The sequence below is a fragment of the Neophocaena asiaeorientalis genome, unplaced genomic scaffold (assembly GCF_003031525.2).
Source record: "Neophocaena asiaeorientalis asiaeorientalis breed wild unplaced genomic scaffold, Neophocaena_asiaeorientalis_V1.1 scaffold134, whole genome shotgun sequence".
NCBI lineage: Eukaryota > Metazoa > Chordata > Mammalia > Artiodactyla > Phocoenidae > Neophocaena > Neophocaena asiaeorientalis.
In genome coordinates this window covers 22,879,126-22,902,047 of record NW_020185339.1, presented here as the reverse complement: position 1 = coordinate 22,902,047, position 22,922 = coordinate 22,879,126, and the positions used below count along the sequence as shown (strand labels likewise).

At 47.5% G+C, this 22,922-nt stretch overlaps 4 protein-coding genes across 8 annotated transcripts in view; 2 read left to right on the top strand and 2 right to left on the bottom strand.

Moving 5' to 3' along the window:
- The window catches only part of CYP27B1 (cytochrome P450 family 27 subfamily B member 1), a 4,716-nt gene extending 4,113 nt beyond the window's left edge, over nucleotides 1-603 (bottom strand). The window contains exon 1 of the mRNA XM_024737120.1: nucleotides 409-603. Coding sequence (XP_024592888.1) covers nucleotides 409-603 — 195 coding nt within the window. The remainder of the gene's footprint in view (nucleotides 1-408) is intronic.
- Nucleotides 604-1,156: 553 nt separating this feature from the next.
- Nucleotides 1,157-5,329, bottom strand: METTL1 (methyltransferase 1, tRNA methylguanosine). The gene is made up of 6 exons (XM_024737230.1): nucleotides 5,181-5,329; nucleotides 4,011-4,174; nucleotides 2,900-3,084; nucleotides 2,694-2,807; nucleotides 2,435-2,536; nucleotides 1,157-2,282 (listed from the first exon to the last, which is right to left on the bottom strand). The coding sequence occupies exons 1-6, from the start codon at nucleotides 5,294-5,296 to the stop codon at nucleotides 2,163-2,165; spliced, it is 801 nt and encodes a 266-aa protein (XP_024592998.1). The 5' UTR covers nucleotides 5,297-5,329; the 3' UTR covers nucleotides 1,157-2,162.
- A 522-nt stretch (nucleotides 5,330-5,851) lies between these two features.
- Nucleotides 5,852-12,340, top strand: EEF1AKMT3 (EEF1A lysine methyltransferase 3). The gene is made up of 3 exons (XM_024737231.1): nucleotides 5,852-6,066; nucleotides 6,184-6,293; nucleotides 11,389-12,340. Exons 1-3 carry the CDS (start codon nucleotides 5,890-5,892, stop codon nucleotides 11,780-11,782), a joined length of 681 nt encoding a protein of 226 aa, XP_024592999.1. The 5' UTR covers nucleotides 5,852-5,889; the 3' UTR covers nucleotides 11,783-12,340.
- Nucleotides 12,341-13,895: 1,555 nt separating this feature from the next.
- Nucleotides 13,896-22,922, top strand: part of TSFM (Ts translation elongation factor, mitochondrial) — a 33,951-nt gene continuing 24,924 nt past the window's right edge. For 3 of the 5 annotated variants that reach the window (XR_003002103.1, XR_003002104.1, XR_003002102.1), the window contains exons 1-5: nucleotides 13,896-13,970; nucleotides 14,235-14,408; nucleotides 15,062-15,190; nucleotides 15,927-16,049; nucleotides 19,889-19,976. Coding sequence is in view for 2 of the 5 variants with exons in the window: in XM_024736859.1 (XP_024592627.1) it covers nucleotides 13,914-13,970; nucleotides 14,235-14,408; nucleotides 15,062-15,190; nucleotides 15,927-16,049; nucleotides 19,889-19,976; nucleotides 22,279-22,685 (978 nt within the window). In the remaining 3 variants the exon portion in view is untranslated. Of the gene's footprint in view, nucleotides 13,971-14,234; nucleotides 14,409-15,061; nucleotides 15,191-15,926; nucleotides 16,050-19,888; nucleotides 19,977-22,278; nucleotides 22,874-22,922 lie in introns of those variants that run through there. The other 2 variants (XM_024736859.1, XM_024736860.1) reach the window with 2 other exon arrangements.

The following is a 22,922-nucleotide window of genomic DNA, read 5'->3' as shown; positions in this document are numbered from 1 at the left end:
GGCGGGGAGGAAGGACTTGGTGCAAAGCTGACATTCTGGATCTCTCTTTGGTCACCTGGGCGGAGAAACCCCTAAAGGTTCCTCACGTGGGCTGTCCATCTCAGGACAAGCCTCCACTGAATGTACAGGAGCGCACTAACTTTAAGCCAAACGTGCCTCCCGCGCACTTGTCCTGGATCTACCGAGTCTCCAGAATTCTGCACAGCGAGAAGGCGCTTTCTGAACGCACTCCTCTGCTGGGTGTTGGGACAGACTCCGCCCCTGGCGAACCACCGACCCCAGTCCCAACTTGTCTTTTCCATAATTCATGGACATCTGTTCTCACTGGCCCTCCCTCCTACGTTCTGCACTAGGGTCTTGTTAAAGCCAACCTCCCCAGCTTTCAGTCCCGAGAACGGTGCCCTCTACCTGAAGCTCGTGTAGCCGTGACAGTCCCCCCTTGCAGAAAAGTTCAGCAAGGAAGCCCGGCGTGGAGGGGCCTGGGATGTCCGCCAAGCCCCGGGGCGCTGACTCCGAGCCTCTGGAGCCCAGTGAGGCGCCCAGCTCAGGAGGGCAGCGGACGCGATGGAACACTCTGGAAGCGAGCTTGAGGGTCTGGGTCATGGTCTGGCTGGGGAACCCGGGAAACAGTGCTTCTCCGGAGCGTCTTGCCCCAGCCCCTATTTAACTCTTGGGCGCGATAGTGGCGACGCCCCCTCTTCAAGCTCCTCAGCCAATCCCCTCTCCTGAGTGGTCTGTGCTGGGGATTAGCACCCAGGAACAGTAGGCGGGGCCGGAGCTGCCACAGAGGCTCCCGTGGACCTCATGTTGCAATGACCATCTTGGGAGGGGAGGCTTCTCCTCCTGGGCTGGTGCCCTAGTCCAGCACCCTAAAGATCTCTTCCTTGGAAAGGCTATTTGGTGAGGCTTAGGTGACCAAGATACAGGCTGGGTCCCTGGTATTCCCATCACTTCCTCAGGCCCACTGGGGCCCAACCTCAGGAATTCCCCATCCTCCAGCTCCTCCGGGAAGGGAAGCAGGGAAGAGGCACAGCTGTAGCTGTCCTCAGATTCCAGGCTCATCGGGATGCACCTTTTTGGTATGTGAGCACAATTTTCCTGCATTACTACATCTCCCCCTCCCCCTGTACCTGACACTGGGCAGATAGCAGGTGGGTTAATGGGTTAAGATGGTTCCAGGAGCCTTCATCTTTATTCCTTGGGAAGGGGGCTTGGTCTCTTCCGTCAACAAGCCCTGTCCTTCCAGCCATGGTAATTTGGTGCTTGAGGAGTACAAATGAAGGAACTTTTTGCAAATTAGAAAAGTTGAGAGATTTTTCTGGGCTCCTGGACAGAGCAAGGGCTAAGCGAGTGCTCTGAATCTCCAGCTGACTCAGTCCCCTTTGTGGGGCTTTCTAGTCAGCAGCCCCTTTCCACTTTTAGCCTCAGAATCCTCCCCAGTTCACCTCTGCTCCTCACTCCCGCGCCCCCGGCCCTGGCAGGCTCTGTGTCAGCAAGTCAGCTCTGAAGTTCTGGGATCAAAGCAAAGGTCAACATGAAGAAGGAGAGGGTCTCCACCACCACACCCTCCCAGAATCTCCAGAGACAGCAACAATAAACGGAACACAGATTCCCCAGGTCAAGTCTTAGGCAGGGAGAGGACAGGAGTGATACACACTCTAGCCCTTCCTGAGACACAGCAGCATGGGATGTGCACACATACACGTTACCCCCTGAACTGCAAAATAAACACGAGTGGGCAGGTGATTTGAGCTTAGAAGGCAGTTTAGATGGACAGTGGAGAACTGCGTTCTTCACTCCAGCTGAGAAGGAGAAATCCCAGGAGAAGGGACTGCTAAGGGAGAGCAAGATTCCACTCCCTTCCAAAGATCCCTTCTGGTCCAAGGTCTTTTGACCTTCCCAGTCAGCTGCTTTTGCTTTCTGCTGCCACTGGAAGGGTAAGAAGGTGAGAGGAGTCAGGGGTGGTCATGAACTCCAGGGTTCTGCCCTGGGCAGCTCCTCAACTTCTTTGAGAGACTGTTGCCGCTCAGCCCTAGCAGGCTCAGCTCGGAAGGTCCAAGGGCCCAGTCTTCTTTCCAGTCCCTGGAAGATGGGGTCCAACTAAGGCAAAGTCAGCAAAGGCAAAGTCAGTGATCAGGAAGTGTAGGATTGGGGGTCACTGCCTAGAGGGTGGGATCCTGTATTCTTCGGAAGATAGCTGGGAAATTCTTTCCTCCATTGCGTAGAACTTTCTTTCCCTCCTCGGTTGAGGTGCCCAGATGTCCCACAATGGGATCTTCACTCTGGGAGAAGGAAGGGTTCAATAAGTCCTTGCCCTGGTCCCCAGACACCCATCCCATCCTCCTGGCATTAAGCTAGATTCAAAGCATACAGAACCACTCTGGAAAGGACCTTTCCAGAAATCTTTGCAATTTCCCTTAGGCCCCCTACTTACCAGCTCCTCCAGAGGCACGCGCTCAAACAGGGGGTGCCCTTCAAAATGGGTGCACATCCAGTCATGTAGCTCCAGCACATCAGTTATGGTATACACCAGCCCCTGCACAGGCAAAGTCACCCTAGATGGGGGGCTGCAGGCAACTGAGCAGCAGGATCACGGGGGTGGTGGTGAGTCCTAAATGCACCCCCACTGAATTCTTAGTGGAAGGTCCCTTATTAGGTCCCTGACCCCATCCTCCCTCCCACTCTCGACTCACCCCGACCCTCAGCACGTAGGCATATTCTGCCAGCAGCGTGGGACTGATGATTCGCCACTTGTGCTTTGTCCGCTTGAAATGTGGGTCAGGGAAGAGGAAGAACATCTTTGTCAGCTGTGAGACAGACGTGCACCAACAGGATTGTGAGAGCCTGGCCTCCATGCCCCACCTGCTTACCAGCCTAACCCATGGGTGCCCCTCCCCACCTGGCCCTTGCGGAAGAAGTTAGGAAGGTGTTTCATGGCATTGCTACGGAGACAGGCGATGTTCTGGAAACCACCTCCAGGAGCCGCTCGTAGGGCCCGAATCCGGTCTTGCACATAATCTGAGACTTTCACCCGGATCTCCAGACCCAGAATCAGCGTGTCTGGGAACAGCGGTGACAGTTCCACTGGTCACAGAAATAGGAATGGAATCATCAACCTCATACTTGCAGTATATTCAAAGGAGTCAACACAGGAAAGGAAGCCTCAATCTGCAATTACCAAAATCAATAATGACAAGAGAGCTACCTGTATGGATGGCTCTGTGCTGGAGGAGTGGGCTGGGGGAGACCCAAAAAAAGTCACCAGGACTGGAAGTGGGAGGGCCTGGGAATACATGTATCTTTGCATGTGCTTTAAAGTCTTCACAGTGTTTTCACACATGTCTCATTTAATCCTCATTACATTCTGTGGTAAATTGCAAAGATGAGAAAACTGAGGGTCAGAAACGCCCAAAGTCACAGAGCTAAGAAGAGGTAGAATCAGAACTTGAACCATGGTTTTCTGCCACCAGGTACCATGAGCTTCCTCTCTGTCATGCTGTTATTTCTATGGAAGATCTAAAAACAGAGAAGTCGGTCCAGCATGTATGGCTGGGACAATACAGACAACACAAGAGAAATTAGAAAATATGAGCATGGAGAAGGAATGAGTTCTGGTGAGGAAGGGGGGAGGGGGAGGGGTGGTGGTGGAATCCCTAAGAAAGACAGTTCAGGATCACTGGCCACAGCGACTAATCTCTGACGCTTGTGCTGACCAGCTCACTGACCCGGCACCTGGCAGGTGAAATGGCTCACGTAGGGACTGGGGCCAGGGGCAGGGCCAGACAAGACAACCCAATTTCTAAGAGGCTTTGAGGCAGCCCCCTCCCTTCTCCAGGGCAAAGGCCACAGACCCAGAGTGGAGGGAAAGTGGAGGTTCTCCACACTGATGTCACAGCACCAATGTCTGGTCCGAAGGGGAAAGGCCAACTATGCCCCCGCCCCAAACCTGCTGAGTTGGCAGAACCTAGGCGTTGCCTCTCCTTGCTCCAGAGAAAGGGCCAGAGTGTTACCTAACAGGCCGCCATAGCCACAGCCTATGTCTGCAAACTCCACTTGGGCTTCAGCTCTCTTTTCTTTCTTATCTTTTGGGTCATCGTGGCTCTGATTTTGAGTCAGTGGAGCAAAGAACTCTGGGTATAGCTCAGACCAATCCATGTCCTCTGGCTTCACAGGGCTATTGGAGAGAAGACGTGAGAAACATGAGAAGGTTGGTTATACCATTGCAGAAGCAGTACTGTGTGTGTGGGTGGATGGGTGAGGGTGGGAGATGGATGAGAGGAGGGTTTCTCAAATATTCTGTCAGGGCGGGCCCTTTGGCCTCTAGGAAGCACAATGGAAACCACCCTTAACCTCCCAGTGTGAATCATAGGCCTATCAAGTGGCCCATTATTGCTGATCTGCCTGTCTCCATTTCCAGGGTTGATGTGACTCTGGCTGGGCGGCTCTCCTTTCTGGGGCTCCAGTTCCCCTTGTCCCAGAGACTGACTTCCTAAGGCATAGGGACTTTGCTTTGTTGAAGTTCTCTGCGGGAAGAGGATGGAGTAAGGTGTGGGCAGAATTGTGTATAAGTTTGTCTTCTTTTAAAATTAATTTTTATTGAAGTATAGTTGATTTACAATGTTGTGTAAGTTTCTGCTGTACAGCAAAGTGAATCATATATATATATATGGATATATATATGGATATATATATATATCCACTCTTTTTTAGATTCTTTCCCCATATAGGTCATTACAGAGTATTGAGTAGAGTTCCCTGTACTATACAGTAGGTTCTTATTAGTTACCTACTTTATATATATAGTAGTGCATATGTCAATCCTAATCTCCCAATTAATCCCTCCCCCCAAGTTTGTCTTTTTTTAAATCCCACAGATAAAACTGAAAGATGGAAACGACATTCGGCCTCCATTACTCTAGTCTCGGTAACAATTTCTTTCTCTTCCCAGACTTGCAACTCTACCCAGCCTTCGGCCAGAACGCCACGCCCCCTCCCAACCCGCCAACTCCGCCCTCTGCCCAATCTCCCAGACCCACCCTCCGCAAACTGACGTCACCCAGCTGATCCTCCCGAGCCTACCCTAAACCCTCCAACCGTCGCAGCACAATCGCTTTTCCCGGCTACTCTGAGAATTCTGCCCTACTCTCCCTCCCCCGCTCGCCCCTGCCCTGCTCACTCACTAGCGCAGCGTGTGGTCCGCCATGGGGTTGGAGTGAGCCCGCTGCCGATAGTAGCGCTTCTGAGGCTGAGGGGCCTCGGCTCCTGCTGCGGCATCCCCAGTCTCGGTTCCCGCCATGATCCCCAGCCCGGGTTTATCCACCGAACCCACGTGGACCACGACCGAGGCTCAGGGCGCACGAGAATGACGCATGAAGGCACGTAGTGAGCAGAGCCCACCCCTTAAAGCTCCAGGAGTGAATTCTAATGGTCTGCGCAGGGAGGAACGCAGAGGGGCCGCTGGTCTTTAACTGGGCTGGCAAGGCCAGACCCGCACCCAGCCTCTTTCCTTAGCCTGCTTCTGTTCGGTCTGGGTTACCACCCCGGTTGCAGGCCCCCGTGCACCCCGCAGGTGAGAGGGGTCCAGGGACCCCGCTTCCTACGGTGAGTTAATCCTCCCTCCTCTCCCCTTCTCCCGCTCTCCGAGCAGTCGACCGGGTCTGACCCCCGTGGTCCGGCGTGAGTCCCATCGTGTGTGCTCTGGGGACCGGAGCTAGGGAGGCAGCTCCTCATTCCATCTCCAGGAAGTCAAACTGGAGGAAGGAGGGCAAACTCGGGGAGGCGGGGCTCGGTGCCACTGGGCAGCCGAGACGGCCCGCGGTCCTCAACCCCCACGCCGCTTCAGATCCGGGATCCAAGCGCTGGCCGGCGAGCCGGCACTCTCGCGGCCAGATGGCGGATCCCCGCCCAGATCCTGAATCAGAGCCCGAATCCGTGTTCCCACGGGAGGTCAGACTCTTCGCCGACTCCTACTCGGAGAAAAGCCGGTTCTACTTCTGTGGTCACGTGCTGAGCATCACGGAGAACTTCGGGTCCCGCCTCGGGGTGGCAGCGCACGTGTGGGACGCGGTGAGGAGTGAGCGGCCCTGGGCTAGGGTCCGCGGAAGGTCAGACCCCGGACTCTCGCTTTCCCATATGGAGCCAATCCCCGCTGCAGTCTTATCTTTTCTCTCTTTTCTCCCATAGGCTCTAAGCCTGTGCAACTATTTCGAGAGTCAGAATGTGGATTTCCGAGGCAAGAAAGTGATCGAACTGGGCGCTGGGACGGGCATCGTGGGTATCTTGGCAGCGCTGCATGGGGGGGGGGGGGGAGGACGGGGATGTGGAGAAGTTGTCACTTCCTGTATTCTTGGGAGAGGGGAATGGTTTGGAACCAGCCTAGTCCCTTCTTTCTAACTTTTTTCGTGTGTGTGCCCCTACTTGCTCCTGTGTGCCAGACAGCGCTGATTGGCTGTCAGAGCACCCAAGGTGGTTAATTTGGGGGCAAGGAATAAAAATCGGGCAGGCCTTAGTAGAAGGAGTTTTTCCTACCTTTTTGCTCTTTGTGATTTCATGGATATTTACAAGGAAAAATCTCCTTTGCTTTATATATGGTCTTCTGTCAAAATGCATATATGGGTGTATCCTGTAGGGGGAGCAATTTGCAGGTATTAAACCTCATGAGTACTTTATGACTTCATTGTGAATATATTTTTGATTCTTTAGGATTTCATTGCTTGGGAGGAACAAGCTTATGAGTTTCTGAGGGTTAGGGTGTGTTTTGTGGGAAGTGGGGTAGGAATTAGGCACTGCAGACTTGGGAAAGGAAAAGGTAAGGAAAATTTTGCTCCATTTTTGTCAAGAAGCAAAAACTACAAAGGAAACGGTTCCTTAGTTTATAATCTAACGCGCAGGCAAAACTTCACACCGAAAACTTTCCTTTAAAAACACTTATGATGTCATGTCCCTAGGAATGCAAATTAACATGTCCTTGTTCATAGGGACATAACACGAAACACATTCAGGGAAGTCTTCCCAGAGGCAGGCATTCTTTCTTCTATTCATCCAGCCAACATGTATTTGGAGTCCCCTATGTGCCAAGAATCATGCTAGGTATTGGGATACAACAATGAGTAAGATAGATTTCCTCTCCCCAAGGAGTTTATGGTCTAGTGGTGAAGATGGGGGAAGGTGTTACTGGATGAGAACTATGGCGAGGTATGTGCAGAGCCAGTGGACATGCTCTGGCCGTGTCTCCCTTGACTCTCTGGGAGCCCATCAGGGAGAAGCTCTGTCAGATGAGGAATATGAACATAGCAGGCTCAGAAAGAACCGAGGGAGTGTCAACAGCAGCTTTCCATGAAGGAATGGGTGGATGAGAAGTGGGCAGATATGCTAAAATGGGAGAAAAATGGGTGTAATACGGATGGAAACATCTTTCGCTTGCTCCCAGACTGGCTTCTCCTTCTTTTGCTCCCTATTCTGCTGCCAACTCGGAAATCTGGGTGTCATTCTCATCTGTTGCCCTCGCCCCTCTCATCCTGGCAATCAGTGAGTCCTTTGGGTCATATGAACTTAATACTTCCCGAGTTTTCTATTCCTCTTCCCTTCATCTCTAGCTCAGGCCACTGCCATCTTTTCCCTGGATTTTCACAAGTGTCTTCGAGCTTCCCTATGGGGAAGTTTGGCTTGCCCAAACTAGATCTTGTGCTCTTCCGCCACCAAACCTGTTTCTCCCTCAGCCTTCCCCATCTCAGTGAATCAAATTACCATCCACCCAGTGGGACACCTAGACCCACAATTGACACGTCCCTTTTTCTCGCCCCCAACTCCATTATCCAAGTCCGATGGATTTATCTCCTAAAAATCTCTTGAATCTCCTGTTTTTCCATCCACACTGACGACTCCCCAGTCCTTGTCACCATCACTTGCCTAGAAGGCTACAATTAGTCAAAATGGTCTTCCTGCTTCTACCCCTTGCCCACACCTAGACCTCTGCCCATTCCACCCGACTGGCAGAGCGATCTTTCGGCATCTCTTCCCCATCTTTCAATGGCTTCTTGCTGCTTTCAGGATAGAACTAACCCCTTTGGCATGGCCTCCAAGGCCCTGTGTCTCCCTCTAGCCTCTTTCTCTGCCTGTCCCTCTCCCTCTTGTACTCCTTGTGCTACCTAGTGCCCTCCTATCATTTCCTCAAGCCTATCTCGATGTCCCCTTCCTTGGAGCCTTCACACTGGCTGCACTCTATGTCTGGAACCCTTGTACCACCTGGTTAATGCATATGCCTTCTTCAGCGCTCAGCTCAAACATCACTACCAAGGGAAAGCCTCCTGGACCCTCCCACCCCCAGGCCCTCCTAGTATAATATACAACTGTGTTGACTGGTTTTATTTTATTTATTTATTTTGGCTGCTCCTCGCAGCATGGAAGATCTTAGTTCCCCAACCCGTGACCCCTGCAGTGGAAGCACAGAGTCCTAACCACTGGACCGCCAGGGAAGTCCCTGGTTTCATTTTAAATTTGTTGTCACTATCCTCAGATGCGTCCTTAAGCGCTGCCCAGCTAGCCTCTTACCCTGCCCTCACCCATTTATTCTTCTGCTCTCCTAAACATCTTGTTTCTTATCTTTTTGCCCTTCAAACTTCCAAATGTCTCCTCAGCTGATGACTTTGTTTCCTAGCTCTTCTGATTGCTTCTGTTTTCTCATAGCAGATATCCACATGTTATCACAGCATCTCTTCCCCAGCTGTGTCTGTGTCTGTCTGCACTGCCTTCTCTCCTGTTACCATGGCAGACGTGCTGTGCTCCTAGTTAAGGTCAAGTGTGTGTCATGAGACCCCAAACCTTCTCATCTACCTAAAGACATTGTTCCTGCAAACACCCTGCTCTACCACCTCTCCTGCATTATCCGTTTTCCCTTCTTTCTGGATCATTCCATATGTGTGTTTGTGTGTATTATGCACATAAATAGGCTGTAATGTCTCCTATCAGAGAAAACTCTTGATCCTACACACATCCCTCCAGTTCCCACTCCATTTCTCTGCTCTGCTTTATGACAAAACTCAAAAGAGTTAATGCTCATTGTCATTCCTCTCTTCCTATTGTTTCCTCAATTCCATTCTAGATTCTACCCCCCTCCCCAACCCAGCCTGCCCCCTCCACTCCAGTTGCTCCAGAAAGGCTGTGAGCTTCACTTCTGACTCCATGTTGTTAAGTACAAGAGTCAGTTATGAGCCCACCTTACTGGACTTGGCAGTGTTTGTCTCTCCCTCCTCCTTGGAAGACACTTCCTTTGGCTTCCAGGGCACCACACTTCTGGGTTCTACCCACCTCACTGGCATTTGTTCCATTCTCCTTTGTTGGTTCCTGTTCTTCACAACTGAAAGTCTGAGTGCACCGGGGTTCAGGAGCCGTCCTCTGACCCCTCTCCTTTTCTGTCTACACTCACTTCCAAGCAGTTCCATCACCTCGTGGCTTTAAATGCCCTTTCTGGGCTTCCCTGGTGGCGCAGTGGTTGAGAATCTGCCTGCTAATGTGGGGACATGGGTTCGAGCCCTGGTCTGGGAGAATCCCACATGCTGTGGAGCAACTAAGCCCGTGCGCCAGAACTACTGAGCCTGCGTGTCTGGAGCCTGTGCTCCGCAACAAGAGAGGCCCGCACACCGCGATGAAGAGTGGCCCGCACTTGCCACAACTAGGGAAAGCCCTCGCACAGAAACGAAGACCCAACACAGCAAAAATAAATAAAATAAATTAATTTAAAAAATAAAAAATAAAAATAAATGCCCTTTCCATGCTGATGACTCTATGACTCTCCCATTTATATCTTCAGATTTGTTTGTATAATCAGCTACCTACTCGATATCTTCCTGTGGTTGTCTGATGTACATCTCAAGCTTAATGTGCCCAGAAATGCACTCATGATTTTCCTGTCCATACCTGTTCCTCCTGCAGCCTTCCTCACCTAAATAAATGACAACTTAGTCTTCTAGTTGGTCAGGCCAAATATCTTGGAGCCATCCTCAACCTCCCGCTCCCAATGTTTCGTATCTAATCTGTCAGCAAATCCTCTTGACTGTACCTTCAAAATATATTCATGACGACCAATTTCCTAGACATTGCTGCCCTGCCTAGAATCTGGCCCTACTATTATTTCTCTCACTTACTCTGCTCCAGCTACTGGCCTTCCTGCTGGTCCTTAGACTTGCCAGGCACACTCCTGCCTCACGGTCTTTACACTTGCTAGTCCCTCATTTGGTACATCTTAACCTGAGAGACCCACAGAGTTTGCTCCATCACTTCCTTCAGGTCTTTGCTCAAACATAATCTGCTCCATGAGGCTTTCCCTAACTACCCAATTTAAAATGACATTCCTGCCCTGTCCCTCAAGCAGTTCTTATCCTCCTTCCCTGCTTAATGCTTCAGCATAGCATTTATTACCATCTGACTTACAGCGTGTTTTGTTTGTTTCATTTTGTTTGTTGTTGTAGGTCTCTTGCCACTAGACTGTAAGCCCCGGGAGCAGAGGGATTTTGTCTGATTGGTTCACTGCTGTATTCTCAGCACCTGGCATAGAGGCACATAATGAATATTAATGAATGAATTCTGAGTATTGTCTCTTTCTGTAATAGTCACCATGATCGTGATTAAATAGTTTTGCATTACCTCATTTGTCTCTACCTCTATAACAGAACTCAAGGAAGGCCAAGGTTTTGTTTTACTCATGCCTGTACTCCCAGAACTTAGTAGATGCTCAATAAATATATTTACTGCATGAACGAAGCTTTCTGAAGTCCTAATCTAATCATCGTCACTCTCTGCTTCTGCCCTTAAAACCTATTGCTCTCAGGATCAAGTCTGAATCTCCTTAGCATGTCGTAATCATTTTCCTCTGTACTCTCATGTTTTGACACTTTTCTCTTCCCTTCCACATCCTCTGAGATCCAGCCTTCCTTGAATACAGTGTGCTCTCTCCCAACCAGGCCTTTGTACTCTCTGATCTCTGCTTGGGAAGCTCCACTTGACTAACTCCTCCTTGTCCTTTAAGGCTTGCTGAGGTCATGTCTTCTGGGAAGCTTTCCAGATCCATGAGGGCTGGTTTGTGTCAGTAAGGGGTGGGTGTGCAGCCCACCTCCAGCTTAGTCCTGCCCAGGCTTCTGCTGACATCTAATTGTCGTGTGTTGGGCAGAGAGGTTGAAGATTAGCTTAGAGAGAAATGTTGATGTTGTAGAATGTAGAGTAATGAGATGGCTGTGGATGAGGTTGAGGTTAGGGCAACTAAAATTCAAAGTGTGGACTTTGGGCTGTCCAAACATTATCCTCTAAGCCCTGAGGTCCCTGCACCTTCTGAGCAGGAGCCGAAACCCCTTGGTTGGTCCCTCTGACTTGCATTTCTCCTCCTTCCTCTCTCTCAGGGGGGGATGTTACCATCACTGACCTGCCCCTGGTCCTAGAACAGATCCAGGGCAACGTCCAGGCCAATGTGCCGGCTGGAGGCCGGGCCCACGTCCGCGCCTTGTCCTGGGGGATTGACCAGCATGTCTTCCCTGGAGACTATGACCTGGTGCTGGGGGCTGATATCGTGTATCTGGAGCCCACCTTCCCACTGCTGCTGGGGACCCTCCAACACCTGTGCGGGCCCCATGGCACCATCTATCTGGCTTCCAAGATGAGAGACGAGCACGGGACAGAGAGCTTCTTTCAGCATCTCCTGCCCCAGCATTTCCAACTGGAGCTGGCCAAGCGGGATGAGAATGAGAATGTTAACATCTATAGGGCCAGGCACAGGGGACCGAGACCTGCTTGATGTCACCCTTCTGCCCCTCTGTTAGCATCTATAGGGCCAGGCACAGGGGACCGAGACCTGCTTGATGTCACCCTTCTGCCCCTCTGTTAGCATCTATAGGGCCAGGCACAGGGGACCGAGACCTGCTTGATGTCACCCTTCTGCCCCTCTGTTAGCATCTATAGGGCCAGGCACAGGGGACCGAGACCTGCTTGATGTCACCCTTCTGCCCCTCTGAACACCTTGTTCTAATGAAGGAACTGCCACATGTCCAGAGCCGTAAACATAAGGACCAAAAACGATGCATTTCCCTTGCCTTTGTCTTTCCTCCTTCCCTTTTTGTTTCCTGAGATACTCTTGGGCAGGTGCAGGGAGGTGCTATGTGCTAGGAATACTAGAGCCCTAGCTGTACTGGGCTAGAGTGCAAAGGAAATTCCCAGTTCCTGTTCTCAGCAGTGGAAGATGGGAGGGTATCCAGGATTTTACGGGAAGGGGAGGTAAGTGGGATGTGTGAACAGTGGCTGCAGAAAGACAGTCATGATCCCATCTAGTCCTGCTGTTGTCTTTTTATACAGAATGGATTTTTTTTTCCCCAGATTCTACTGGAATTTTTTAAAAAGGAAAATAGGGCTTCCCTGGTGGCGCAGTGGTTGCGAGTCCACCCGCCGATGCGGGGCACGCGGGTTCGTGCCCCAGTCTGGGAAGGTCCCACATGCCGCGGAGCGGCTGGGCTCGTGAGCCCTGGCCGCTGGGCCTGCGCGTCCTGAGCCTGTGCTCCGCAGTGGGAGAGGCCACAGCAGTGAGAGGCCCACGTACAGCAAATAAATAAATAAATAAATAAATAAGCAAGCATTAAAGATCTCTTCTGCATCCAGAGAACTTGGGCTTTTACTGGGGGGCTGGGAAGCAAGAAAACTCTGACCACCCACTTCTTGCTTCTAGAGATAGTCTGGTGGAACCATGGCTCTAACTGGGTTAAGTCCTCCCAGCCCTGAAGTTGGGGATAGGCAGCAGAGCTGTCCTTTGGGCCATAGCTCCTTCACTCTTTTTGGAGTTGGAGCCCTGATCACTAAGTATCAGGTTCTCTTTGATTTTTCTTTGGGTTTCCAGTCCCTATCAGTCCTTCCTTCCTAATGTGTTTTGCCTTCACATCTTTTCTCCTCCCACTGTGGGGCCTCTCATGGGGGCTCTCCTGACTTACTCCTTGGGCCACACATCACCTCCTGGGGCCTCCTGGCCTCCATTCACTCCCCTTCAAACCATTTTGTAAACTCTGGTGATCTTCCAAAATCAGCTCTGATTAGCTTCTGCTGCTGCCCAACAGAAGCAAGCGTCAGCTCTTCTGCTTGGTACTCAGTGTGTCCCGTGTGATCCCAAATTATCCTGCTCCTTCATTTCCTACTGGTCTCCTACATGTAAGGCAACCTCTGACCAAATTACAAAAGGTCTACTCTTTGTTCCCTAAATCCACACCAAGATTCCCTGGCTTCTTCCTTCATTCTTTTTGATGATTCCCTGCCTGGAAGGGCTATTTCTACCTCTGAAACTCTTCATTATTCTTAGCTTCTCTCCTGAAAAAAGCTTTTCCTGAGCCTCCTGTTTGAATGTGATTTCTTTCTCCCTTGAGACGCTTTAACTAACTGTTCGTCTTGTAAGGCTTTCCTTGTCTCGTGTGATCATTTGTCTGCTCCCTATTTTCTCACCATTAGATTACCTTGGAGGGCAGGGCTATGGTTCCTGGCACACAGTTGGTGTTCATCAAATATTTTTGTTCCTTCAACAAATATTTACTCCTCCTCCCTGTGTGACCTTGGCCAAACTTCTGAACCCACCCAACTACCTCACAAGTTTGTCATGAGTCATAAATGGATAATGAATATGAAGTACATTGGAAATAAACATGAAGTGTTACCACGTGTCTTGTTGTTTTGCGACACTTCTGTCTCATGCTTTCTGTTATTTTACCTGCGGGGGGTAATTCCTTTGTGAAATGTAGTCTCAATACGCCAAGTAGGGGAGGCGAATGCGCCCCCCCGGACAGCAGGTGGCGCCATCTCCGCTTGGCGCGTTCCGGTGGAGAGTTTTGGCCCCGCCGCTACGCCGTAGGCCCGTGGCCTCACGGGTGCGGCAACAGTTTACGGCCCCCGGAAAGATGTCGCTGCTGCGCTCACTGCGCCTCTGTTTGGTCGCGCGGCCCGGGAGCTGCCAAGTGAGTGCTCTTGGCCCTGGCCCCGTTCTGCCTTCCTTGCAGGTCTCCCGTGCGCCGGGCACGCTCCCTCCCCTTCCCCTGGCTGCGTTCGGCTCCATCTCCCCCTTCCCCGCACCTCGGTCCCTCTTCATGGTGGAGCGTCTGGGCGCTGCCTTTCCCCCACCCCCGGGTCTGTCTCTACTAAGGTCGCTTCCCGGCCGACGTGCTCCCACCCCACGAGCTCCTTGCTGCTTCCTGCTTCTCATGCTTTCTTACTCCCTCCAGGTGGGGCCCCTTCTGCTTCAGTCGCCCCAGCCGTGGCATACATTTCACGCTGGGCCCTGGCTGTTCTCCTCGGCTTCCAGCAAGGAGCTCCTCATGAAGCTGCGGCGGAGAACGGGCTACTCCTTTGTAAACTGCAAGAAGGCTCTGGAGACTTGTGGCGGGGATCTCAAACAGGTGTGGGAGAGGAAGTAGAGGGGAGCAGGGGTGGGAGTGGGGTACTGGGGCCCGACCCCAGTGCATTTGGGAGGTCGCGTAGAAGTCAGATTTGCTGCCCAGTGACCCGTAACGACAGAGTCCTAGATAGAATTCTGACTTCAATGACAGTTTCACCCATTGACTTTTACCTATTTTGAAGCAATTGACTCAGGGTCGCAGGGCTAAGAAACTATTCCACGCAAGGCTGCTATGAGATTTCCTGCTGCTTGGGGCTGAAAGGGCTCGTGGGAGCTTTGGAGTCAGACCGACGACTAAGACCGTGGTCTTATAAGATCTTATAAGGTCTTATAAGATCGTGGTATCCTCACACTAATCCTGTGACCTTGGACACCTTGCTTAATATTTCAGAGTTGCATTGTTTTTTTTTTATATAAAGAAAATAGTACTATCTTCCCCATAGAGTTGTTGTGAAGATTAAACTTATTCAAAACACCAGGCACAATGCCCACTGTTTGTCATTTAGTGGTAGGCTGCCAATAAATGATAGATTAGTTTCTCTTGTAGGGCTGAGGGGAAGGAGAAAGAACTGGGGAACCTGAGGTATTTTAGAGCCCCATTCTGTTCTAAATTCTGTGCCTTTGTCATCTGCCTTTTATCTTTTTTATTTATAGGCAGAGAGCTGGCTCCACAAACAGGCCCAGAAGGAGGGCTGGAGTAAAGCTGCCAGGCTCCATGGCAGGAAGACCAAAGAAGGTCTGATTGGGCTGCTACAGGAAGGAAACGCGACTGTGTTAGTAGAGGTGAGTTGTCAGAGTTCCAGATGCCAGGAACAGCTGTCCCTTGGGTGTAGGCTTTGTGGTAGACCCTTTGCATTCTTAAAGAAGAGGTGTTTGAGAACCATAAAAGCTAGTTAGAATTAAGCCCGTGAGATTGCAGTTACTAGCTATGGATTCATTTAAGTATAGAAATGCACAGGTTGTGGGTGAGAAAAGGCCTAGTAGTGCGGACTGTTGTTCCTAAATGTGAGTCAATTGTGGCCTTACACCTCATCACTGATTGTTTCCTGGAATAGTTAGATTTTAAAGCTAGGAATTAGACTAATTAGATGATGGACAGCAAGCAGCTGTTTTAGAGGAGGTTTAGGGGCCCAGCTGGTGAAGAATCAGGTGTGGATTAGTTTAGAGCGAGAGAAGAGATAAACAAGCTGATAAAAGTGGTTTGGCATTGGAGGAGCCTAGGGAATGAGGTGATTATGGCATGTGCCACAGGCAGGTGGTGAACTTGTAGTGAATCCTTTGGGGGACGTTATGGAACCGTCCTGTGAATGCGCAGGTTATTGCTAACTCATTGGCACAGCAGGAATCCCTTCGTTCAGTTTCTGGCCTCAAGCTAGTAGAGGAACTGTGGATTTAACCCTAGAGACATTTATTTCTGTTTTGTTGCGTCTGCTGTCTGTATTACCAATACCTTGCTTTAAGGCATTTTTGGAGACTGTTAGTAAACAGCTTATACAGCAACATCAATTTCTTCCCACAGGTGAACTGTGAGACAGATTTTGTTTCCAGAAATTTAAAATTTCAACAGTTGGTCCAGCAAGTAGCCCTGGGAACCCTGTTGCATTGTCAGAGCCTAAAGGATCAACCGTCTACATATAGTAAAGTGAGTTTGGGGGTTGTCTCCAACATGCTGGATTTGTTCCTCCCCTCTTAGGGTCTTTGCTATTCCATTTTTTCAGACATTCTCATGTCTCACTTCCTTATTTTATGTTTCTGCTTAAATGTTATCTCTCTGGAGAAGAGTACCTTCCTCCTATTGCTCTATCCCCTTATTTTGCTTCATTTAAAATTTGTTGTTATAGTTCTTATATATTACATTTTAATTTATTTATTTCTCATTTGCCTTCCCCAATAGAATGTAAGCTTCATAAGGCAGGAGATTTGTCTTTTCACTAGTGTGTCTCTGGTGCATGAGGAGTGGGCCCAGCACTTGCTAGGGGCTCTGTTGAATGAATGAATGAATGCCAGTGGAATACAGTCCATAAATCAGGTGAAGCTTTGTGTTCAGAAATCTAGAATGGCCTGAGGAAAGGATTTCTAAATATAGATGCTGGAGAAGGCACAATTTAGGAGTCTAAGCATATTCTTATCTATAGAAGGATCAAGGAAGGAATTGTATCAGTATGCCTTTGATCCATCCTTATTGCCAAGGCCAAAATGAACCAACTACTCACAACAATTTTTTTGTTTAGTACCACCTTTTTCCTTCTGTTTATCTTTCTTTTGAGATCTTGTGGTAAATGTTAATTATTACTCGCATTAAATAGTCATATTACATGGAAAACTATGTTGAGATTATTTTTTAGAATTGTACTGCATAGATGAGTCACTTGAAGTAGAAATTCTAATCTTGACTTCGCCAGTAGCTGTTTGTAACCCTGAGCTATTCACTTACTTTACTGTGCCTCTGTTTCATTATCTGTAACAAGGGGCTTTGGTCCCTTTTAGCTTTATTAATTTTTTCCTTTTGGGCTTTATCTTTTTAAAACTTTTATTTTGAAGAAAATTCAAATTTGCAGAAAAGTTGCCAGTATTCTGCAGTAAACTAGAGAGTAAATTTATCTAGATTCACCATTTGTTAACATTTTGCCTTATTTACTTTATCACTTTTTATATTCATATTATCGTCATCCCTATTGTTTTTTTATCCTTTTGGGAGTATGTTGCGGACATTAGAACCCTTTATCCCTTCAGCATGTATCTCCTAAAAACAAGGACATTTTCCTATATAATCACAGTACAGTGATCACAGTCAGGAATTTTAACATTGATACAATATTTTTATTTAGATAATATACAATATACATTCCGTTTTTGGCAACTAGCAGTTTTTCTTGTGATCCAGGATCCAGTCCAGTAGCATGTGTTGCAATTAGTTGCCATGTCTGTTTGGTTTCCTTCTTTGTTCCTCAGCCTTTCTTTGTCTTTCATTACACTGACATTTTTGAAGGGTACAGGACAGTTGTGTAGAACGTCCTTCAATTTGGATTCAACTGATGTTTCTTCATACTTAGAATATGGATTTTTGTAAGAATCTTAAATAAATTACCCTCTGTTTTTCTCAGAACATCACATCAGGAGGCACAGGGGGTTGGGACTGTGGTCTTGTTATTGATGGTGCTAATTTTGATCTCTTGGTTAAGGTAGTATCTGCCAGGTTTCTCCACTCTAAACTTAACCATGTTCCTTTTTTGTAACTAGTAAGAAATCTGTATGGGAGATTTTTTTGAGACTGTGTAGACATCCAGTTCCTCAAAAAACTTGTGCCTAAAAGTTTTAGCATCCCTTGATGATTCTTGTCAGGACCAGTTGTTACTGTGATAGTTGCATAGTGGTTATTTTTCTAACCCTTATAGTTTCTTTCACATGGGTTAGTTTTATTAGGTGGCTTTCTATTGTAATAAGGAGATTTCTCCTTCTCCCTTTATTTAGGGATTTACTTAGTAGCAACATTGACTCATAGATTCTTCTTTTATGCAATTCATTATACAATCCATTAGTCTTTTTCTTTTTTTAAAAAAAAATTTTATTTATTTATTTTCGGCTGCGTTGGGTCTTTGTTGCTGCACGCGCGTCCATTAGTCATTTTAATGCTCAAATTATCCCCGGATTTGGCAAGTTTAAGCCAAGCCTATGCAAGCTGGCTCCATTGTCTTTTTGGTATGGCCTTATTATTTTCTGACTACTTCCGTACTTTTTGGCATAACAGAGTATTCTGGGTTTATGTCATACTTTCCTTGCCCCAGCCATGGGATTGGCAACTTCTCCAAGGGGTCCTGATCCTTTCTGGTGGGGGAATGGTTTTTAGAAACCAAGATCTGGGCAGCATTAGGTATGCTTAATTCTACTGAGATGTCATTGCTGCTCTGCTCTTTCAGCAGAGCTAGGAAATGTGTGTGTGTGTTTCAGTTCTAATCTTGCACCACAGCTTCTTTCTTTTCTTCCCCCTTTCTATATTTGTACCTTCCTTCTCTCATAGTGAATACACTGGCTTCTAGCAATTTCAGTATGTTTGCTTATTTACTCTCTGTAGGGTACACACTTTGTTTCAGAGTTATTATCCCTGACCACTGCAAATAACAAACCTACTAAGGAGTTCAAGATTTCTTTGATGTTCTTTTTGTCCTTACTTTGAAGTTATGTGGCCAAAGGACTGTATCGAAAGTAACTTGGATTAGTTTTTTTCCCCCTTTTGAGATTGTGTTATTCCTTTGAAATACAGTTAGAATCTCTGTTTCTGTTTAGTCAGTGTTTGTTTTCACCCCCAATCCTTGTTAATTTAATTTTATTTTTGTGGGTTTTTTTGTTCTTCTTTTGTTTTTTTGCGGTATGTGGGCCTCTCACTGTTGTGGCCTCTCCCGTTGCGGAGCACAGGCTCTGGACATGCAGGCCCAGCGGCCATAGCTCACGGGCCCAGCCGCTCTGCAGCATGTGGGATCTTCCCGGACTGGGGCATGAACCCATGTACCCTGCATTGGCAGGCAGATTCTCAACCACTGCATCACCAGGGAAGCCCCTAATTTTATTTTTGAATATGTAAAACATTAACAAGGTTCTGGAAGTTAAAACTCTCCTCCCCCCTCCGCCAACCACATACACAAGTCTTACTTCCCTCCTCTCCCTTCCACCCCATTCCTGTCCACTCCTGTGGATAACCATCTCCACTAATTTCTGGTTATCCTTTTTGCAAAAATAAGCATATTTACACAAATATTTATTACACAAGTGTTGGTATAATAGGTATGTATTCTTTTGTTTTTTTCACTTAATATATCCTGGAAATACTCCATAGCAGCTCATGGAGACCATCCTTTTTTCTCTCTCTTTTTCCAGCTGCATAGTATTCCATTTTGTGACTGTACTGTGGTTTATTCAGCCAGACTCTGCCTGTTTGGACATTTAGACTTCCCAGTATTTTACGATTAGAAATAATTGCTCAATGAATAACTTTGTGCCTATGTACTTTTGTATTGTTGGAAGTGTATTAGAGTAAATTTCTAGGAATAGGATTGCAGGGTCAAAGGATAAAAGTGTATGTAGTTTTTTTTTTTGTTTTTTGTTTTGTTTTTTAATTTTATTTATTTTTTTAAAAGTGTATGTAGTTTTGTTAGCTGTTGTCCAATTCCCTGCCATTGGATTTGCACCATTTTTCATTCCTACCAACAATCTACAAACCTTTTAGTTTCAACATTTTATGATTGTATGAAAATATTGTTTCTGATTTCTAGGAAACTACATTCGAAGAAGTTAGGCCAGAGATTGGGATGGGATTGGGGGTGGAGTGCTTAGCAATTTTTAACGTTCTTGGCTTAATGAAAACATTATCTATTTATACTTAGTTGTCTTAAATCATTTTCTGAGAAATAGACTATATTTTTGCTTAGTCTCTTGGTAATTTTAATTATACAGACTGACTCGTGTTCATTTTCTTTGTGCACTTAGGGCTTCTTGAATTCCTCTGAGCTCTCTGAACTTCCAGCTGGGCGTGAGAGAGAAGGCTGTCTCAAGGATCAGCTGGCCTTAGCAATTGGTGAGTATTTGTAAGGATCTGGAAACTGGAGATTAATAACTGGATCTCCTGGTATCTTTGGTATTTCTCCAAATCTAGATCAAGAATTACAAGGTCAAGTTCCTTCAAGGGTCTGATAATCTGATTGCGAGAGGTGGGTGGTGTGTTAGATATTAGTGAGCAGTGGACGCCCTGAAAAGCTCACACTCTGCTGAAGAAAACCATTACCAAGCCACCTGTTATTACTTTGAGGGAAATGGGATCCCAGTGTCATCAGAATTTTTAAATTCCTTTAAAAGAATTTGGATTTGTATGAAAAAAAATTTAGTTTCTAGCTGTTTGCAACTAATTAAAATTAGTAGGCATCACTGTGCTGACCAAACAAAGCATGTCTTTAGGCAGAGATGGCCTTTTGACCTCCGGTTGACTACCTCTCTGTACACTATGAAGGAAATAGTCCGTCAGAGGTCATTTCATCTTCTTTATGAAGGGATCCAGGAGTATCTCAGGGCATCATGTTTAGGAATTTGTCCTCTCTTAAAAAAAAAATCTGATCCTGAATTTGTGAAGGTACATTCTTTCAGAACCACTGGCTATAGGAGCCGTATCTGGATCATTGGCAGTGGGAGTAGTAGGGATTTTGCCTTCTTCGTACATGTCCTTGATGGAAGGAGGGAGGTACGGCTGGGGTTGGAGCTTGCTGGGAATTTACTGCTCATCTGATGTTTCCAGTCAGGACATCAATTCTGTTTTTATCAGGTCATCTTGAAGTATGTATGATGTTTCAGTGAGTCATGGTTGAAAAATTAGATAGACAGCCGTGTATGGAACTTATTAAGAAATTCTGGAAGAATTGGGTGTTTCAGCCTTGCCAGTTTCTGGGAATTAACTATTGGGTAGATGCTTTGAGCTGTTTTAAGATTCCTTTTGGTTTCTGGATACTTCCCTTTTATGACTTTTAGTTATAACAATGGCTAATTCAGGGATATTTACCCAGACCCCTTTGTCTATTCTCCTACCCCTACCTACCTTTTGGCTTCTTTGGACTTGTGTTAGAGGGGATAGCATCCTAGAATCTGTTTTTGGTTCTTATAAATAACTCTGAAAATATTATCTTTTAATTTTTGTTGAGGGGAAGCTGAAACCACCATATGACATGGGGCTTTGGATTTTCTGGGGCTTTTAGTTTTGGACTTTTTCCTGATACAGTGGATGATCAGGAGTTGTCTGTGTCAGTTATAGTGGTTTTTGGGAGGGATGGTGATTTGGTGGGAAAAAACAATTGGTTTGGAGTCAGATCTGAGGGGGTTATTTTTGTTTTTTTGTTTTTTTTAAGATTTTGTTTTGATGTGGATCATTTTTAAAGTCTTTATTGAATTTGTTACAGTATTGCTTCTGTTTGACTTTTTGTTTTTGTTTTTGTTTTTTTTGCGGTACGCGGGCCTCTCACTGTTGTGGCCTCTCCTGTTGCAGAGCACAGGCTCCGGACGTGCAGGCTCAGCGGCCATGGCTCACGGGCCCAGCCGCTCTGTGGCATGTGGGATCTTCCCGGACCGGGGCACGAACCCATATCCCCTGCATCAGCAGGCGGACTCTCAACCACTGTGCCACCAGGGAAGCCCTGTTTGACATTTTTGTTTTTTGGCTACGAGGCATGTGGGATCTTAGCTCCCCGACCAGGGATTGAACCTGCACCCCCTGCATTGGAAGGCGAAGTCTTAACCACTGGACCTCCAGGGAAGTCCCTAGATCTGAGTTTTAATTCCAGCTCTGCCATACATTAGCTCTGTAGCCTTAGGCAGCTTCCTTAAGCTCTCTAAGCCTGAGTTTAAGGTAGTGATGATAGCCAGATTGGAGCACTCACTATGTGCAGATACTGTAATAAGTTCCTTTACACATCTTATTTATTTCTCCCAATAACCCTGTTTTCAGGTTATTTTAAGTGGCATCCTCTCCATTTTACAGAAGAGAAAATGAAGGCTTGATGAATTAGTAAATGGGGTTATATCATTACGTTACTTGCCTAAGGTCGAAGCCAGTGAGAGGCAGAACTGAGACCCGCGCCCAGGATATGTGTGACACCAGAGCCTGTGTTTCTAAATACCAGCATGGCACCTAGTTGGTGTTCACTCCATTTCTCCCACCCTCTCCCCCCACACCCCTTTTCCTGTTTACACTGAAAATGGTATCTCTCCCTCTGTGGCACATCCACGGTGTAAATGCGGAGGACTGTCTCCCAAACTTGGCTGCTTCTGTGCATATTTTGGTACTACCACGAGCATCATATTCTGGAAGTGTGTTTTTTGTTTTTGCTCTCTCACAGGGAAGCTGGGAGAAAACATGACTCTTAAACGAGCTGCATGGGTGAAGGTGCCAGCTGGGTTCTATGTTGGCTCTTATGTCCATGGGGCAATGCACAGTCCCTCGCTCCACAACCTGGTTCTGGGGAAATATGGGGCCCTGGTCATCTGCGAGACGTCTGAGCAGAAAGCAAACCTTGAAGACCTTGGCCGCCGCCTTGGGCAGCATGTGGTGGGCATGGCTCCTCTCTCTGTTGGCTCCCTGGACGATGAGCCTGGGGGAGAGGCAGAAACCAAGATGCTGTCCCAGCCGTACTTGCTGGATCCCTCCATCACACTGGGACAGTATGTGCAGCCCCAAGGGGTGTCTGTAGTAGACTTCGTGCGGTTTGAATGTGGAGAAGGCAAAGAGGCAGCAGAGGCTGAATAGGTTCCAGAGACTTTTGGCCCAGGAGAAAATGTTTATTCTTAACTCTGGACATTATTACAAAGAGGAGTTATTTCCTAAGCCTCTTCAAGCCCAGCATTTGTTTTTCATTTGAGTTTATAATGAAATTATATACTTCATGGGTTAAGCTATTAAATAAAATTGGTATATAATAAAGAGAGTAGAATCTTTTCTTTGTTTGTGTAATGCTGGGTCTAGCTTTTTTGTGCCTGACTTGTG

Bases quoted from the DNA above. Each gene is read 5' to 3' on its own strand.
- EEF1AKMT3 (XM_024737231.1), top strand. From the start codon at position 5,890: ATGGCGGATCCCCGCCCAGATCCTGAATCAGAGCCCGAATCCGTGTTC. The intron at 6,067-6,183 runs GTGAGGAGTGAG...TTTCTCCCATAG, and splicing joins CAGCGCACGTGTGGGACGCG to GCTCTAAGCCTGTGCAACTA. The intron at 6,294-11,388 runs TGGGGGGGGGGG...TTCCTCTCTCTC, and splicing joins GGTATCTTGGCAGCGCTGCA to AGGGGGGGATGTTACCATCA.
- METTL1 (XM_024737230.1), bottom strand. From the start codon at position 5,296: ATGGCGGGAACCGAGACTGGGGATGCCGCAGCAGGAGCCGAGGCCCCT. The intron at 4,175-5,180 runs GTGAGTGAGCAG...TCTCTCCAATAG, and splicing joins GCGGACCACACGCTGCGCTA to CCCTGTGAAGCCAGAGGACA. The intron at 2,808-2,899 runs GTGGGGAGGGGC...TCTGTCTCACAG, and splicing joins ACTTCTTCCGCAAGGGCCAG to CTGACAAAGATGTTCTTCCT.